At 31.5% G+C, this 19893-nt stretch overlaps 2 protein-coding genes across 6 annotated transcripts; one reads left to right on the top strand and one right to left on the bottom strand.

The window, feature by feature from the left end:
* Nucleotides 1–30: 30 nt before the first annotated feature.
* On the bottom strand, nt 31–6204 carry LOC102614014 (NAD-dependent protein deacetylase SRT1-like). 5 transcript variants are annotated; one of them, XM_052435138.1, is made up of 12 exons: nt 5885–6201; nt 4914–5006; nt 4677–4796; nt 4128–4228; nt 3881–3989; nt 3623–3702; nt 2931–3009; nt 2554–2607; nt 1873–1978; nt 1488–1567; nt 1205–1272; nt 31–584 (listed from the first exon to the last, which is right to left on the bottom strand). In XM_052435138.1, the coding sequence occupies exons 1-12, from the start codon at nt 5981–5983 to the stop codon at nt 533–535; spliced, it is 1041 nt and encodes a 346-aa protein (XP_052291098.1). In that variant the 5' UTR covers nt 5984–6201; the 3' UTR covers nt 31–532. The 5 variants fall into 5 exon arrangements, with proteins under 5 accessions (XP_052291098.1, XP_024950889.1, XP_024950887.1 ...); XM_025095121.2 differs by lacking the exon at nt 31–584 and adding an exon at nt 591–992 and having other exon boundaries at nt 4914–5127; nt 5883–6204; XM_025095119.2 differs by lacking the exon at nt 31–584 and adding an exon at nt 591–992 and having other exon boundaries at nt 5885–6203.
* Nucleotides 6205–15839: 9635 nt separating this feature from the next.
* Nucleotides 15840–19727, top strand: LOC102614497 (nudix hydrolase 2-like). Its single transcript, XM_006469383.4, has 9 exons — nt 15840–16007; nt 16200–16450; nt 16566–16631; nt 16920–17057; nt 17249–17326; nt 18855–18905; nt 18996–19030; nt 19123–19231; nt 19331–19727. The coding sequence occupies exons 2-9, from the start codon at nt 16247–16249 to the stop codon at nt 19529–19531; spliced, it is 882 nt and encodes a 293-aa protein (XP_006469446.1). The 5' UTR covers nt 15840–16007; nt 16200–16246; the 3' UTR covers nt 19532–19727.
* The last annotated feature ends 166 nt before the right edge of the window (nt 19728–19893 follow it).

Here is a 19893-nt window from a genome sequence, read left to right as displayed (position 1 = left end):
ATATATGAACTCAGATGTGCAAAAAAGACGCAAGTCAAAAATGGATGGCATTGATTTTTCTATATCCAATAGTCATCTTTCTTTTCTGAACTGTCAAAATATTGACCAAAGTGCCATCCCATAATCATAGTACTTACCCAGTACTTAGTATTTACATTGATAAATAAAAATATACATGTTGCTTTAAAAGCAACAGTACATGTAAGCGTCCACTGTGAATCAGTTTTTTGTTATTAGCGTGACAGCTTTTCAAAAATATTTACTCCCGAAAAGCCAGTACACTTAAGTCAGTAGCATTTCAATTTTTTTGGCGGCATTTCGGTATGGCTCACACTATCATTGTGCCTGCTCACCAAGTGATCATTGTTCTTTGGTATGTCTTCAGGGAATCTGGAGCCTTCTGGAAAATTGCAGTACCAGACGATGTTAGTTGCAATGGCACCGACAAAAATATCAGTCCTCGGAGTTAGACGAATTTTTCTTTCAACTAGTGAAACCTGCCCACAGCATTGACTTTGGATTGCTGCATTCCTCAGCTTCCGAACAACGGTGTCCTTATCATGGCTGATGTTATCTGCTTCCTCCTGCATTACATACACAGACGGGAATTAAGTCGATGGTTTTCTGTGACCTTTCCTTGAGAGTGTAATTTCTTCAAAAAGACTAATAGAGCATGTTTACAGATATTACATCCTAATTAATGTTACCATGGACAAATTACTGATTTAAAAAGTTGAACTGATAACGTAGTTTCAATTATGATTTCTTAAATTACTGCATAAGTTTTTCTAGTGACAAGGAGAAATTCCAAGAGGCTAAAAGGATTCATACAGCATTAGTTTGACGTTATACCAAAGATAAAGGAAAAAAGATGAACGGGCATTTGAGGGAGAAGTATATAAGGGAAGTCAACATTGGCGCACCGACAACCACAACCATCACTAAAATTGAGTTTTAGGGCTATGATAAATGGTCTTGTTTTAAGTGTTTCCCTAGTGTGTTCATGCACATGAAGGGGTAAAACAATTAGAATCCCCCTCACAAAACTCATTGGCGAAAGCAGCAGCTAAAATCAAAGAATATGTACAGTAAATTTATTGTGTAACAGTAATATAATATGAAGACAACCAAATTTTATGTCCAATGTGCACAAAATGTGCTATTTCACACCAGTGATTGCAGCACTATTTCTGATGGATGATACCTTTTCAGCTTGAATGGTTGTTTATTCAAAATGGCTGTTTTAAGATCTGGCCTGTCTGAGAAAGAAACCTATATTTCAAATACAGGAGAATTAAATACAGATTCAATCAGAATATGAGCAAGGGAAAAGCAAGCAAAAAGGTAAAGAGTCTTAAAACATAACAGGAAGTGATTGAGAGGGATAACTGGTGCCTTTGTTTGAAGGTTAAACTGTATTCGCAGCAACTGCAAAAAAGAAAATCATCCCTCTAAAGATATTAATATCTAAGGTGAAAAGGAAATACCTCGACTGATTGGACGAAGGGCGATGGAGCTTTGGGTCTGTGAACACTGCCTACCCTGAGAGCCCATTTCACATACTTGTCTGTATTGCTCCCAAAAATCACAAATACAATTAGGCACTCCATTTTATTTTTGATTTATATCACTCACCACACATGGGAGCAATAATAACTAAAAGATAGTCTAAATAAGTATTTTTCCAGCCTTTGCAGCACAGCAGTCATTATTCACTCAGAAAGAAGGTAAAATGCAAGCTTAAGTCACTCACGAATTGTGACAAAACTTCGTAACTTTGAATAAAAAAGCTTGGGATCCCAAATGATGTCTTCCATCAGCAAACCTATTACATATCGATATATGAAAATAAGCAAAAAGCTGGAAAGATACCTGATCGTGATGGCCTAGAGTACTGATCAAGATTAATCTGAAAAAGATCTACTCGAACATAAGGAGGAATCCACAGATTAAGATGATGCATAACCCCTGCAATCACCTGTCGTTTTTCAAGTTACACTTTTGTTGATCAAAAGAATCAAGCCAGTTCGAAGATGTCTGATATGCTTGATGATCTAGCATGTTAAGATAAAAAAGGCACTGAAAATATACTAATGCAACTGATTAATAAGCACTACATACTTTACATATTTCTTTTATAATATACAGACAAAGTTTGGTTCTTTGAAATGTATAATAAATAATACTGCCCTTTGGTTCTATAAAAAAAACCCTTATGCATCCCATAGTAAAATGCAAGGAATGGAAAAAAAATTCAATATGAGCAGGGTCCCATCCTGTAGTTTATTGGTTTATACCAGGAGCTTCTTATGTATTGGTCATGGTACGAATAGGACAGCCACCCTGAGTTACAATGCAGCACTGCAATGATGTTTCAATATGTGCTTCAAAAAAGCCATCCTCTTATTGCATAACAAATGAATTGTCAGAACTTAAAACTATTATGGTGGAATTGACAACGATGAGAGAAAAACATGGAAGCACAAAATATGCAGTAACACAAAAAATTGTTAAGCATTCTATGCTTAGTAATTCAGAATAAGATAACTATACCTTGTCAACAGGAGCATGAACAACCAAACTTGCTTTCTTGTCCTTTGGCGTTTGCTGGACATATAAGTTGAAAAGTAAAGAGAGCAGTCAAAAATGATGCTGACTAATCATATGCATAAAATACTTGCTCTGGATGAGAAGAGAAAGTTAAGTCAATTGATACAAAATTATTTTAATGATCATGAGACACAAGTCTCCCAAGAGACTTATACCAGTAAAGGTCTTTGTCATAGTTTATAATGTGAAAGAAAAGCCCAATAATGTCATGGCCTTAGTACAACCTTGAAGTAGTGATCAGTTACACATAAAGATTTCAGCCTGTACTAAAAAATAGCATAGCAGATTCATGAGTGAAGGAAAAAGAAATAAAGAAATACCTGTAGGTTTACAATTACGATCTTACCCCCACCACGAAGTGATTTTAAAGGAAGGTTGCAAGCTGGAGTAATCTGCAAACTGCACAACAGCAATCTGAATGAAGTACTAAAAGAGACAAAAGAAAAGGAAAATTGCACACAAGAAAATGTTGTTCACATAAAAAGATGACTACTTCTAAGAACCTCGGCTTCAAACAGTCTAAAACCACATGCTGATGGAACCTTAGACATAAAGTTTTAAACTGCTAAAATTCGAGCATCTATATACAATTTTTACTAGGCTGACTAGTAAGTTGTTCCAAATTTACTTGATGACATGTCAAAGAGTTTTGTGTGTAATTACTCCACCACTCTGAAGCATAGCATGTGAACACTTCCTGAGCTGAACTATCAGGTAAAGTTGAAAAAAAAAAGGGGCACAAGAAATGAATAATCCAAAGAATAGCAAAATACTCTTATCAGAAAAAGAGGACGGCTAAATGTGATTTTTAATTACCAGACGATTGCAACAGATAAATGCGGGCTAATGGGGGCATTAATTCATTTATTTTTAAAATATCAACTCCAAAGCGTAGGTAAGAGATTGAAGGGGGAATTAAACTTCCATCTCCACTGCATGATCTAAAGCAAAAAATTACAGCTTTAATGAAGATAACAATGGTGCAGCACAGACATATATTAAGGAAACACACCTGGTACCCAAGCATAGAACAACATCTGCCATCCTACAGTTTTCCTCTGCTGGATTCATCTCTACTGGTGGCAATGCATCCTGAAATAAAAGCAATAAGACTATCAGCAGCATTAACTTTGTTAAGATAACTAAAACAATCTGATTTGTCTTTGTATCAAGTGACTAAATAATACACAAGAAGCAGCAAAGCAGATGGCAAAGCATGAAATCAAGTATTACATTAACAGTGCAGTGTAGAAAAGCAGTAGAAAGTTACCTCCCAATCAAGAACAGTGTCCTTAAGTCTTGACCCACATTTAACGTCAGAACAACGGCGTGGTGTTTTCTTCATACCAATGGTTTCTATCTCAAAATCACGCATATACCTGTACATGTCAAATAAAATTGAATTTCTATACCAACTGAAATCCTAAAGAGAAAGTGAGACAGGGAGAAAGGTTCTTCCAAATGATTAAACCAAAATACTGAAGCACATTGTGAACAGGAAAAATAAGTAAAAGTACTCTACTCCACAAGATGGGCAAATTTCTCGAAAAGAATTGCCGTGCAACTCAGCAAGTTTCTCCCTTGGTATTCCAGAACACAGATGCAGGCTATCGACATTCTGAAAATTGAAAATGAAACAAATATCAAAAGCATCAGAGCATGAAGTGTCTAGACATATGGAATGGTAGGTAAGAAAAAGTAACCATCTCAGGCTAATATCTCTTGCAGGTTAATGATCATAAGGTTCAATTTGTGCCACATATCTATGCGTTAACTTCAGTCAATAGAAGACCTTTAATTGAGAAGCCACAAAATTAAACCAATTACCAAAAACTTTAACTCAAGCTTTTCTATCAGACTGTTAGAAACAATTAAGTAGAGATTTAATCTATATCCTTCGGTCAGCACTAATATTTAGCCATTGACCCAAATGTCTAAGAAGTTTATGTAAAAAGACACAAAGGATTAAAAGAAATAGTCAACATGTAAGTTCATATTAAAATTTTCAGAGTACAATAAAATGGAAAATTGAACAATATATTGATGGGAAGATGCATGAATCAAACCTGGCTTATAACAAACTTTAAGATGCCGGCTTTCTCAAGTTCAACCAAGGCCATATGGGTAATACTTGGCATTGCACGATCAAATGGTAGTGATGCTTCAGGCACACCTTTGCCTTCACGCTGCAATTCAACATGTAACAGTCATTGTAACTGCCAAAATGCACCATGTTTATGTGTTTGTGTGTGTGCAACTGAAAGAAAAACCAACTACTAAAAATAAAAAACAGTGATTCTCACTTGAAGCGTCCAAACTCCTTTGGGACCTCTAAAATCAGGAATCCCACAAGAAGTTGATATCCCTGCACCTGTAAATGCCACCAGATGCTTACTCTGCAAGTGCAGGAAAAGAAAACTTAAAAAAGGCTTTGGTTATTAATCCTGCAAGTCAACAATATGATAGGATTCTTAAGGAGTTCCGCAGCTTCTTTATCATTACTGCAAGCTCTGCAATCTACCATTAAACAGAAAAAGATACTGATGTCAGCCAAATCATGTCAAAATCTACAATCTCCTGGTGCTCAAAAGAACTCCTCATGCAAACAAAACATTGGAAGCTTACGTGTTTTGTTTTGAACAAGACAAGCAACGAAACAAAATTTTCAGAAAATAGCCAGCGCACATGGAATTGTGATCCAGAAGTTCCATACATCACAAAACACACACGCCTTCCTTCGCAATCAAAATAAAATGACTTAGAATCCTAAATATAAGACTCAAAATTTTCATTACCAAGAAAACCATGTTGTATGTTAAGGATTACTTGCTAGAGATTATCTAGCTAGAGATCATCAAAGGTTTTCATCACCCTTACTAGAATTACTTGCTCCCCTGCTCCATCCCTAACATCTAATAATCTTGTAAAACAAGAATTTCAAAGCACACACTTCTTTAAAACCCTAACTTCCTTTATCAGATATCAACAGATGCACTACCCAATTTTTTTATTAATTTTTTTTAAATAAAACCACTTCTTGCACCACAATCATCGCCATATAATAAACAAACACAAAAATGCAAACAAACCCACGAATACAAATCACACACAACCCATTACAGCATGCATGCCACATTCAAATTTGAGCACATTTTTACATGAGTTTTAAATTCAAGAATTTCAAGAAACACAAGAAAGTACAAAACTTTAAAGCAAGAACAAAAAATGAACATGCAAAGAAGTAACAAGAAGTTTGAACGAAAAAAGAGTACACTTTTTGTTGTAACAGGTGAGGTGGGTCGAAAATTTCGGACATTCCAACACTGCCCACATCTTCTCTGTAAGAAAGCTTCTCTGCATAACCCAAAGACATGTCTTTAATTTTTTCTGAAACAAGCAATTTTTGTTCTGCTGGGTTTGTTTTTCTCTGTGAGATTCACTTGCTTTTGCTTTTGCTTTTGCTTTGCTTACATGGCACCAGAGCTATTAAGAATGTGCTTTTGCGTTTTGATTTCTTTAAAAGTTTGTTCAACATTTTCAAGAACTAGACAACAAAGCAATAATCGCTTTCTAATTCTTTACGATGCGTTTGTGTTTCTGTTTGGCATTTGCTAACTATAAGAAGTTACGTATTTACCCCTTCATTTCCCGGGAAAAGTGCGACAACAGTGTAGCGGGGGGCGCGTGCCGTGTGTGCGATTCGTGTTTCGTTTTGTTCCGTGTGAAAAGTGCCGATTGCGCCCGGTACACCTTCATACTTCAAAAATTATCTCAATACCCTAAAATTTATTTTTGCCAAAAATTTCATCGATACTCTTTAAAAATTAATAGGAAATTACTAAGCTATCCTCATTTTAAAACATTTCAACTCAACGGACAACGCCTCTCCCTTCTCTACTGAAGCAAACAAACACTCATTTGCTGCAATTCCCTCCATTATCAAACTCAAACAAACAAACACTGCAATTCCCTCACCGGCATCACCTCTACCGAAACAAACATTCATTCTCCATACATGATAAATCGAACTTCAACACGAGCAAACTAAGCCTGAGAAGGGGAAGCTGCCACAACTGAGAAAGTGAAGCATAGTTCGTCACTACATAATCGCCGGAGAGAATTGATCATTTACTGTAAAATTGTCAGAATATAACTAGTTGAGACAAGTAATTCCATGTAATTAGTTTTCTTGTTAATATTCAAGGGAAAAAAATAAAAAGTTAGGGTTTTATATTGAAAAAATAGAGTAATTAGTTGTGGGTCTCTCATAACATGTTTGAAAACAAATTTCTAGTTGTTTTGCTGCATGCAAATTGTGAAAAATTAATGGATTGTGCTGATTATAATTTTGTTATGTAACACAAGATTTGGTCGTGTAAGATTATGTAAGATTCAAGGTTGTGTATTACACGACCTTCATGTATTGCATGATTACACGACCTTCATGTATTGCACAATTATACGACCTTCATGTATTGCACATTTACACGACCTTCATGTATTACATGTTTATACGACCTTCATGTATTATACAATTACACGATCTTCTTGTATTACACAATTACACGACCTTCAATTCCACATTTTGTTTCTTGTCAATAGAATCTACACATTACATTTAGTTTAATTAGGCTCACAATAAATTGGAATGGTGCATATACCTTTACCCTATGAAATGTCATTAGTTAGAGAGATTCTTAATTTCCAATTATAAGCCATGGTAAGTCATGATATGTCTAGTTATGAGTGGAAATATTTTATCACTGCGAATGGTGTTCTTATGTGTATAATATTACATTAATTTCCTATAGTTGATATTTTTTTTCTTAATTGATTTCATGGATTAATTATATGCAGGCATTCCTCATGTATGCTTGTATGCTTGGCCAGAGGAAGAAAGCACTTTGAAGATTAAAAAAAAAAAAAATTAAATGGCTGTAATATGTTTAATTGTGACTTTAAAATTACACGAATTTTTCCATTAATCATTAGATTAATTTAGTTCTTTAAAGACTTAATTTGTGCTAATAATTTATATTTGCTGCTAGACACAAAATGTCAACGAAAATTATTAAAAAAAAGAAGTGAAATTAAATTGGAATCTAAAAAAATTTCACATCATCATTGGTTTGAATTGTAACTGGTGGCATAAGATCAGATGTCTTAAGTTTGAATTTCATTGTGATTTCGAATTCCGAAGTATTTATATCAATAACTTCAGCTATCTTCTCCACCAATTCGGCATATGTTGTCGATCGTGGTATCATTATCCCTTTAGCCTTTGAACCTTTGAACTTATACTCGTCATTTTGCTCAATCCATTCACCATTGAAGAGAATAGGCACACGTACTAAAATCATATCTGATGATACAATAAAAACAATAATATTAAATTTCATATATAAGTAACTACACGACCTACATGACATACACGACTTACACGACTATATTTCTTACATGATTTACACGACTATATTTCTTACATGATTTACACGACTATATTTCTTACATGACCTACACGACTATATTTCTTACATGACCTACACGACTTACACGACTATATTACTTACACAACCTACATGACTAACTATATAACGTACACGGTATCAAAAGAATGCACGACTTGAAACATTTTCGCCATAAATAAGTTATATTGCTGAAAAAAATAATTAAACAACCTACATTGCATATATTTCTATGTATAAGAAAAAATGGTGAAAATAAAACATTGTAATGTGAGGAAAATTTCTAAATTTTCCTAAAAATTAAAAAATTTAAAACCCAACAACATTAACATACCTTATTGGGTTGTTTAATAAGCAATGCACCTTTAAAGAAAGAGTGGGTGTTAAAGAAATGAATACATAATTGTATTTGTGTAAGAAATTATGAGAGATTCTAAGAGATTTTGAAAGAATCGGCAGCAAAAATAAATTTGGGTGAAAGAAATGAGGAAAGAAATATGAAGACAATTCATTGAGTGAATTTGATGCATTCATTAAGAGTATTTCCGACTTTGCTCACATTTGTTAGAGTATCCATGAAAACCAAAAAGGGAGGGTATTTGAATAATTTTGAAACTATTAAAGGGTATTTAATTAAAAACCCCGTGTGAAAATATCTTTTTCCATTTTTTTCTTATTATCATTTATTGCGATTTTATTTCATCATTAAAATGTTTTCCAAAGATTGCAAGAGCAATGCTTTTCATTCAAAGTACAATTCGTTACAAAATCAAATAAGTGAGGGCAACAATGTTAGGTATCCCAAGGGAAATTCTATAATGTCGTCATTAAAAGTCCGGTATCAATGTCATGATAAAGATAAATTTTATAAATTACATATAATATTATTAAATGAAAATAAAATAAATGTTATGAATTACATATACTATTATTAAACGAAAATAAAATAAGTAAATTAATATAAGAGTGGTAAATTAGTGTTTTAAAATTATAAACAAAACAAACACTTATAAAAATAATATAAAAAATATAAATTAGCATTAAACTTTAATAAGAAAATAATTTATTAATTTAATTTATTTGAGTAAAGTAAAAAAAAATCATCAATTGAATTGGAAACAATTGGAATAAGTTTTATTAAATTGGTTTAACCATAAATTCAATATTTATACTAAGACATTTATAAACTTTTTTTTCTATCATAGTGTTTGTTTACTATACAAGATAATTGAGCAAAATTATTTTTCTTGTGGATCAAGTCAAAACAAAACAAAAATACATTCTTATATTACTAGACATATATGAAATATCAATAAAATTAGATCTAATTTTTAGTTTTATACATATTTTATGTAGTTTTAAATTTTACTTCTTACTTATACTAAAAGATGTTAGGAAATTGAACTTCCTCCCAAGATCACTCCAAGAAATTTGTCAAGCAACAAATTAATAGAAAAATTGAATGAAGAAAATACAAATCACACAATACAAATTTACGTGGAAAACTTTAAATCTGAAGAAAAATCACGATCGTTGTCAAAAGACAACTAGAGAAAAATATTCATTATGTGGAAAATTTTTACAGTCACATTCTCATAAATAATTTTTTCTTACCTAAGCCTCAAAAAGATGATTCCTAGAAATATCCCTTAACAAAGCAAACACGTAATACCCATATTGAAGAGTCAAATACTCCTACAATATATCTACATGTTTAAGAGTATTTTTCTCCTCTCAATTTGAATTACGTCTCTAGGATCATAAAAGCTTATGAAAGGCTCTCCTATTTATAACCAAACCGATAACACTGTTCAAATCGCATTACTGTTCATGTCGCATTATTGTTCAAGCCGCATGGTCAAACCGTGTTACTTTTCATAGCGTGGTTAAATTGTGTTACTGTTCATCAACCTTTTTTCTTTTTTTTTAATCAATTTTCAATAATCTCTACGTTAATTTTTTTAAAAAAAAATCATAATTACTGCTATAAAGCACTGTCTTCACCAACAATCATAATTCTCAACATAGAGAATTACCATACTCCACCACAAAAAGAGAATATCACTTAGAATAAACAATTTTAAGATTTTTCTCGTCACCTGTCGAAACATCCCGTTGAAATTTATGGTACAACTTCCATATTGGCTTTCTTGGAAGTCGTCAGCCATCGACATAAATTCCACCACACAGCCTACATCAATGACAACCATACCTTGTGTGCAAATTTTGTAGGCCCCACTAACAGTAACATGTTCTCTTTCATGACAACTTGGAGATCTACATGCCAAAATAACTAACCCAATCTTTTAAAAAGAAACTCACCATTTGCGAGAATATTAGTATTTCCTTTACTGATTCTAGAGCAATTTGCCAAGCTCACTCCACCTTTTTAACAATTTCCTTAAGGTGTCAAATTTGTCCACACCTTCAAATTTTACCAGATTGGATACACCTTTAACTTGAATTTTCCACAAGCCAAAACAAAATCATTCTCCCATTAATTTTTCAACAACATCAAACTCCACCAAGTTTGAAAAACATCAACTGCTAACATATATGCTTTACAAATTAGTCTTTGCTCTTTACCACGGACTATTTGGATTGGCTCCACTGCTTCATGTAAACAATATTGTATATATGAACAATATTGTTCATGCCGCGTGGTCAAACCGTGTTACTATTCACCGCGTGGTAACTGTGTTATTGTTCACTGCGTGGTCAAACAATGTTACTGTTCACCGCGTGGTCAAACAATGTTACTGTTCACCACGTGGTCAAACCGTGTTACTGTTCATCGACTTTTTTTTCTTTTTTTAACTCAATTTTCAACAAAAGATCATTTGGGGTTGTTGTTAAGTAGGTTTAGAAGAATGCAAAATCAATTATCTTACAAATAATTTTGAAAAATATAAAAAAAAATTTCTAAAATTTAATTTTGAGAATAAGTTTTATCCTTAATAAAATTTCACATATATTATCACATGTAGTACATAAGACTGAAATTATTATTATTCAATTTAGAAATAAAAACAGTAAATATATAAGGTAACAATTATTACAATGAGTTTTTATTTTATATTTGAAGTTTTTATTTTTTTTTCAATAACTCTTAGAATATTTACTTGTTTTATATTATATTTCATTTACAAGTCTTCTATTTCATTTATATAATTTATATGATATTTATACTTAATGTTGATTTATAAGCTATATGTTACATCTATAAATTTATGTTTTGTTTACCAAGAATATATCATTTTATTATTCTTATGTTAATTTACTTGTTTTACTTTCCATTTACAGGTCTTATGTTTTATTTACTTAATTTATTTTTTATTTTACACTTATCGTTGATTTACAAGTTTTATGTTACATTTGTAATTTTATGTTTTGTTTACCAATTATACATCATTCTACCACTCTTATGCCAATTTACTTATTTTACATTCTATTTACACATGTTATGTTTTATTTTATATTTTATTTTACACTTAATGTTGATTTACAAGTTTTATATTATATTCATAAGTTTTTGCTTTATTTACCAATAATATATCAATTTATAACTCCTTAATTTACTTATTTTGCCTTAACTCCTATGTTAATTTATTTATTTTACCTTTTTTTTACAAGTCTTATGTTCCATTTATTTTATATTTATTGTTGATTTACAAGTTTTATATTATATTTGTAGATTTTTATTTTATTTACCAATAATATATCAATTTACCACTCTGATGTTGATTTAGTTGTTTTACCTTTCATTTACAAGTCTTATGTTTTATTTACTTAATTTATTTTTTATTTTACACTTAATATTGATTTATAAGTTTTATTTTATATTTATCAATTTACCACTCCTATATTAATTTACTTATTTTACCTTTCATTTACAATTCTTACGTTCTATTTACATAATTTATATTTTGTTTTACACTTGATGTTGATTTACAAGTTTTATGTTAAATTTACATGTCTTATGTTTCATTTTACACGATTTATGTTTAATTACGGTATTGATGCCGTGATTTTAATTACGACATTATAGAATTACCCCCAGTCTTAGTATGAATCTCATCATGTGATATTTATTTACTAAATTGTGGTTAAATAATTTTATAAACTATAAAATCTATCATCTAACAGATGAGTGACACATAACATTAGAACTTAAGTTAAAAACTTAAATATTGGGATTTCTTACATTATTGCCTATCTTCAACCTAAAAACTTCTTTTCTATAATGACTAAAACATGCAAAATTTATATTGGTTCATTAAGATAATAAAATTGTTTCATATGGAAAGCAAGCATGGATTTGTTTATGCCATACCCCTTTTTTGGTTATTTATTGTATTTATCTAAATACACCCTCATACTTTAAAATTTCTCATAAATAACTTTTTTCATGTGCAATTACCTTACTACCCTCATAATAGGATGCTCATATATATTCAAGAAATGCTCAGCCCAAATACACGAATACAGCCGGGTATTTTCATAGATACACAACTAAAATAGAGTATTTTCATTGATACAAGATTACAGCCAGGTATTTCTAACTACATAGTGTCAAATTATTTTTTGTTAAGTGTATTATTTAAAGACAACAAGATAGTTTTGTACAATGTATGTGATATTAGAGGATGGTCATACACACTCAAGGAATGCTTAACCCAAATATATGAATATAGTTGGGTATTTTCATAGATACACGACTATAGTCAGGTATTTTCATTGATACAAGATTACTGACGGGTTTTTCAAACTACATAGTGTCAAATTATTTTTTGTTAAATGTATCATTCAAAGACAACAAGATAATTTTGTAAAATGTGCGATATATAACAGGATAGTCATATACATTTGTAGATACATGACTACAGTCTGGTATGTTTATTGATACATGATAACGGTTGAGTATCTGTCTAAATACACAACTACAGTATGAGATTTCATAGATACACGACTGTAGTCGAGTATCTTTAAAAAAACACACATTATCCATTACTGAAATATCAATTATTCATCTCTTAATAAATGACTGTAGTCAAGCACAATTAGATATACAAGACAATAGTCTGGTAACTTTACAAATACACGACTATAGTTGAGTATGTGGACATACTACAAAAACCACCTAAAACAATCATTATAATGATAACACTAATCGTTTTCTTCTAGAAAATAATCTACATCATCATCAGTCGTAATTGGAACGAGCGACATTGGATTGAATGTTTTAAGTTTGAACTTCATTTCAATGTCAAATTCATAAATATCAATAGAAATAGCCCGAGGTATTATTTCTATCAATTGTGCATACGTTGTAGAACGGGGCACTATGATCTCTCTTGTCTCTGTACCATTAAATCTATAATGGCCGTTTTGCTCAATCTATTCACCACAAAACATAATAGGCACACGTACTGAAGTCATTTCTTGCAATAATATAACACATGATTATACAACAAATAAAAAAAATAAAATAGTGCATATAATGAATTATGGAACCGTTTGCCCAATTAAACAACTGTAGTCGTGTAATTGCTCGTTTACATGACAACAGTCATGTAACTTGCTAAAATTCACAAATATAGTTCTGTAAACAGTCAGATGATATATTTAGTAAAAATAATGTATTCTTTACACTAACAGAATACTATTGTCATAACAACTACTATATTTTTGACACTTGCACGACTGTTATTGTGTAAATTCGTACATATACGAAAAAAGTTGTGTAACTTGTAAAAATACACAACTACAACCCAGTAAATAGTCAGAAAACATATTTCTTCCCCAGAAGATTTTTTTTAGTTTTTTCACTAATACAATACTAAGGTTTCATAACAATTGGAACATTTTATATATGTGCATGATTGTAGTGTGTAGTTCATACGTACATGACAATAATTGCATAACTTATCAAAATATATCACTACAGTCCACTAATAGTCAAAGGATATATTTAGTGAAAAAAGCACTAATAGAATGCTAAGGTGTCATAATAGTTGGAACATTTTGAACACTTGCACGACTATAGTCGTGTAAATTCATACATACACTACTGCAGTTGTGTAATATGAGTGTAGAAAAAAATTTTGAGAATAAATTAGGGTTTTAACAAATGTAGTTAGAAAATTGATCGCATAACATATGCAAATGTAACCTAAATGTTTTTTTTTTAATTTATCACAAACTAAACAAAATTCTAAAAATAATACAATGTAAAGAAAATAAATAAATCATATAAAATAAATAAAAAGGGAAAAGCATGAGAAAAACAAAAACAACACCAAGATTACGTTAAAAACTCGAAAAGCGGTGACGGTTAAAGATTGTAGAATAATGAGTGATAATACAACCACAAACTATTGTATAAACTTATCTTGTACAAACTGATTAAGCATTAATTCATTAGTTGAATGAAAATACAAAATAATAAAAATAGATTATGTGGGCCAGTAGATATTTAATTCAACCAATTTTATCATACCACATCAATTTGTATAAAATAAATTTGTATGAGAGTTTGTGGTTATATTATTACTCACAGAATAATTGTATATATATTGATTGTAGAATGTAGCCAATCTGATCAAATGATTGTTTTAGCAAACACAAATGAAATTGTAAATGTTAATTTACTTGGGAGTGATGAATATTTGTATGGGTGTGCTAAGTAAATAAACGTTTATAATGAATAAGTTCAGCTGAGGGTGTTTTTGGAATTTTTAAGGGTATACAGCATAAAATAGAATCTATAAATTTAGTAGACGAACGTACAAAATAATAGTATTCAAAATGTTTTTTAAAGTAGAAATAATGTGATACTTGAAACTTTCTTAGTTTTGTAGGCATAATAAAGAGAGTTTTAGACGACAATATCCCGAAGGGCAAGTGTGATGATGGTTTACGTTTACTGATTTTCCAAACCTTAGCTAGGTAATCAACTATCATACTTGAGTTATTATTCTTACCAAAACAGTCTCTTTTTTTTTTTTTCCTTTTTTTGGTTGCAACAAAAGCAATACAAATTTAAGTTGTGCCATTTTGTAAATTAACTTTAATTTTACGCCATTAAAGTCAAGAAATTAGAATTGAATAGATGGAACATACACTGATATTACCTAAAGAATTTCATATTACTATTAATTTTTTATTTCATCTTTTTGAAAAATTAGGTAATCAGTAAAACTCAAAATTGATACGATTCTAGAGACTAGATAAAGAAAGCAGTTTGAAAACCGTTAGACGAAATCCTCGGGCCTCATATTACGTTAGAGTAGTGCTAGAAAGAGAGAAGTACAATAAAAAGACGAGAAAATTTTTTTTTTCTCTCTCTACCCACTCTCTCTCTTTACCCCTTTCTTCATTGTTTCTCTCATGTTTCTCTAAACAAAACATTTTCCATTACGTTAACAACACGGTGATGTAAACATTATCTCTTCCAAGACAACGTACATAATGATGCGTCAAAGAGCTCCCACGCGTCATTTTATTATAAAATGAAACAACGTGGAAACCAATAAACACAATGAATAAAAAAAAGAGACTAAAATAAATAGAACAATTAAATTCAGGAAGAAGCTGCGAATTAAATTTTACTCGTTCCATGCACGGACAGTCGGAAACCTCACGGCAAACACGCAGCAATGATCAAACAACTGACAGGAGCCTCTGTGGCGTTTCATTGACCAGTCCCGTCTACGACGTTACTGCCCTCTCGTCACCTTATATATTTCAGCATGCATTTGAACATCTTTTCATATGTGCGTCAGAATTGAGCGTATTTGATTTTAGTTCGCGCCTAGAATTTTTCAGAACCAACAAGTTAATTTAAATATACACTTTTGCCAGCTGAAGGCTAGCTCCTTGGCGTCTTATATATTTTTTGCAGCCCCATTTGATTCCATTATCGACCAATAGGTATACATATATATACATGCGAACAGATTAGTGCGTCTTCCGAGTGTTGTCAATTCTGGTTATTATTTTTAGTGGGTTTGCTCCTAACGCAATTTGCATTGTGGCTTGTGATATCATTGGCCATTTGCTTTATTTGTTTCAAAGTTGAATCATTGATAAACTTGACTTCATGCTTCATTACTCTTCGTTCAGGTCGCAGGCTAGAGTACAGAGGGTTCCAATATTAATAGATTGGAAACATGTCCAGCGATCCAATTTCAACGAATTTAATATCAGTTGAGGAGGAGCAGAACATGATGCCTGAAGATGGCGTTCGGTGTCCAGAATTACTCACTGCTGTTGGTGATTTGCATGGTGGGGTTACAGTAGATATGAAAAAGCCAATGGATTCTAAGGTCTTTTCTTCTAGGCTTAGAGCTTCATTATCGTTATGGAGGCAGCAGGTACATTGATATATTTAATTGCTAGCCATTAAATTTGTAAACTTTATTCCTACGTACGAATTATTCCAAGGGGTATGTTTTTTAACTAACTTGTGAGAATATTTACATCTTGCAGGGGAAGAGGGGTGTTTGGATTAAACTGCCTATTGAACTTGCTAATCTTGTTAAACCTGCAGTTCAGGTAAATACAAATATATATATACAATACGTAAATATGGTTATATATATATATATATAGAGAGAGAGAGAGAAATGTTCCAATCCAGAATTTTAAAATGTGAGATAATCCGAGAAAGTTTTAAAACCGCATGATTTGAAGGCTTAAAACTGTAAGCCTTTAAAATCGTGCAGTTTTAAAATTTTCTCAGACTTTCCTACACTTTTCTGCACTTTAAAATTCCGGATCAGAAAATTAATATATATATATATATTTGATTTGATCCAAGTCCTTATTCTGAATTTTGTTCAGGAAGGATTTCGGTACCACCATGCTGAACCAGATTACTTGATGCTTGTCTATTGGATCCCGGAAACTGCTGATGTTCTTCCTGCTAATGCTTCTCATCGCGTTGGTGTTGGTGCTTTTGTCATGAACAATAAAAGAGAGGTATTGCCTCTCAGCTTCTGTTGATTTTCCACCTTAATTTATTAATTTCACATAAACCACGAGCACTGGCGCCCTTTATAAAAGTCCGGTCATGGTCAACAAAACTTGACTGGTTGACTTTTCCCTTTTTTCATTTTTTTTTCAATATTTGAATGCCGCTTAAGTTGAATTGTTCTACTTTTGGTTGGCAGGTTCTGGTTGTGCAGGAGAACAATGGAGCACTCAAAGGTACCGGCGTCTGGAAGCTTCCCACCGGGACCATTGAGGAGGTATACAGATTCAGCGTGTTGTGCTTTATAGAATTATATGAAAAACAACATATGGAATTTTGTGGGCCTAATTGAAAGTTAATGCTTGTCCTTTTCTCTTTTTTTTTTTTAAATTTAAGTATTCAGTTCAATATTTATATATTAAAAAGCATTTCAAAACACTTTTATTATCAAATATGTTACAACCAACAAGTGCGTAGATCAGCTCGCATGAGACTATTTTAATTTAACCAAGATTTTCGGTTTGAGATTTGGGAATGCAGCTACATTAAATACTTATTGAGCAAGTTTTATTGCCTTAATAATTCTACCATGCTCGAATCTGGATTAATTAAGGCCCAATGTAGTATACCAAAAAAAAAATTAAATATATTAAACTTTTATGTCTATTTTTTCTTTCTTTTTATAATAATATCCTTATAATGATATTTTTGTCTTCTTGAGGATATTAATGAAAAAAAATGTGAATACTTGTATTAAAAAAAAATCTCAAAACACTTTACTATTAAATTCTTACAATTCTATCCTTTTTTTTCTTTCCTTTTACAACAATATCCTTGAAACAATATTATTACCTTCTTGAGAATATTAATAAAAAAAGCTCATTTATCAAATTAACTTTAAAAGTAATATTAAAATTTTCGTAATTTTTTATGTTACTATTCTACTTTTAGGATTAATTTTGTAAATTATTTTTTATAAAACGACTATTTGTAAACATTACTTTAATTTATAAAATAAATTATTATTGCTTGACGTCTTCGCGTACATAAGGGGCTTCCCAAAACAAAATCATTTTCAAAGTATTTCGTACGCTTTAATTAGAACAAAAACATATTTTCTTGCACTTAATCTGAATCGTAGGATAGCTCAGTTTGTGATTCCAAATTAGCCATGTAAAGTTTTTTGTAAATATATAATTATTGACTAATTTACTAATTAAATTTTTATAAATTAATTAATTAATGTGAAAAACATTATTTAAAGGATACTATTGCAAAAGTAAAGAAAAAATAGAAAAAAAAGATAACATATTTAACTTCAAGAGTGTTTTGAAGTATTATTAAAATATAAGAATTAAACGAATATTTATCTGTCTAACTCATACTTAAAAAGATATATTAAAAATTAAGTTTAAAGTTTATTTTATATACATACATATACATACATCCATACACATACATACATGCATGCATGCATGCATACATACATATATATATATATATATATATATATATATATATATATATATATATATATATATATATATAATCTTGGATTTATTCTTAGTGGACGTGAGATTATTCCTTTAACATCCGTTAAGTTTTAGGGTGATTCTTGTCATGTAGTGAAATAATGTGATACTCGTTTCAGCAAAAAAATGATTCTATCAAGTATCAGGCAAAAATATAAGCCTGCACGTAACAAAGATGATAGAAAACATATCCCACGTCAAGTGAGATGGATTACTATGCGGCCAAATGATTTTTTAAGAACATTTAATAATCTGAAGTTTTACAATCCACAGGGTGAGGACATTTGTGCTGCTGCAGTGAGAGAAGTTAAGGAAGAGACTGGAGTAAGTGAAAAATGTGCAAATCCATAGAGCACAATCGAATTAGTATCAAGTCATTTTAATTCTAATTCAATTGCCTTTTTGTTGTTTCAGATCGACACAGAATTTGTTGAAGTTTTAGCCTTCAGGTAAGGAAACTTCGGCAGCTGCACTTGTCTCGGTTTTGGTTATCAAATTCTGTGGTCTTGACAGTGTTTGTGCTATTTGCTTAATGAAACAGGCAAAGCCACCGTTCATTTTTCCGGAAATCGGATCTGTTTTTTGTTTGCATGCTACGGCCACGCAACTTTGACATTCAGAAGCAAGACTCAGAGATTGCGGCTGCCCAGGTACTGAATATAATTGCGGAAGGTGATATTTGTACTGGTTTTGTTAACTCAATTAATCGTCATATCATATAGCGTTGTTTTCAAATTTTTCTTTTGCAGTGGATGCCGGCTGAGGATTACGCAGCACAACCTTACGTACTGAAACATCAGATGTTCAATTATATTTGCCAGATATGCCTAACAAAGTCAGAAAAGGACTATGCTGGTTTTTCTCCGATGCCTGTAACCACAGGCTCCGGGAAAGAAAGCCACTTGTACTTCAACAGCCGGTATTGTGATCCGTCTAACGGCCACCATTAGTCATCTGCAGGAAGATTCACCAGCAGATTATAGAACTCCATTGCAGATGCATGTATACTACAAAGCAGTTCTAACTGCAGAATAAAATAATTTTAAAAGGGTGGGTGACTTTTTTTGTTTTGAATTACATGAGAATAATGCTCAGATTACAACTTATATTATATGAGATTTACAACTGATATTTACAATCAGATAATTACTGGGCCTAATTTACATTAATTCTTATATAGCACTGCCGAGATTTTACTCTTTCTAATATTCGAGGGGTGTCTACTCCACTCACATTTCGAAAGGTAGAAGATTGTCTTTACTTAATAATTAAGGAAGGAAATAAACCCCTACATGCGTCGCGGGGGCTCGAA

Source organism: Citrus sinensis, chromosome 2 (assembly GCF_022201045.2).
Source record: "Citrus sinensis cultivar Valencia sweet orange chromosome 2, DVS_A1.0, whole genome shotgun sequence".
In the NCBI taxonomy this organism is placed as follows: domain Eukaryota; kingdom Viridiplantae; phylum Streptophyta; class Magnoliopsida; order Sapindales; family Rutaceae; genus Citrus; species Citrus sinensis.
The sequence above is the reverse complement of the archived record's forward strand: the minus strand, read 5'-3'. Positions and strand labels throughout refer to the sequence as shown.

Excerpts from the sequence above, each read along its gene's own strand:
- LOC102614497 (XM_006469383.4), top strand. The coding sequence starts at position 16,247 with ATGTCCAGCGATCCAATTTCAACGAATTTAATATCAGTTGAGGAGGAG. Across the intron at positions 16,632-16,919 it reads TTGTTAAACCTGCAGTTCAG|GAAGGATTTCGGTACCACCA; the intron begins GTAAATACAAAT and ends AATTTTGTTCAG. Across the intron at positions 19,031-19,122 it reads GTTGAAGTTTTAGCCTTCAG|GCAAAGCCACCGTTCATTTT; the intron begins GTAAGGAAACTT and ends TTAATGAAACAG.
- LOC102614014 (XM_025095119.2), bottom strand. The coding sequence starts at position 5,983 with ATGTCTTTGGGTTATGCAGAGAAGCTTTCTTACAGAGAAGATGTGGGC. Across the intron at positions 3,990-4,127 it reads TGCCCATCTTGTGGAGTAGA|GTATATGCGTGATTTTGAGA; the intron begins GTACTTTTACTT and ends TGACATGTACAG. Across the intron at positions 2,608-2,930 it reads TCGTAATTGTAAACCTACAG|CAAACGCCAAAGGACAAGAA; the intron begins GTATTTCTTTAT and ends TTATATGTCCAG.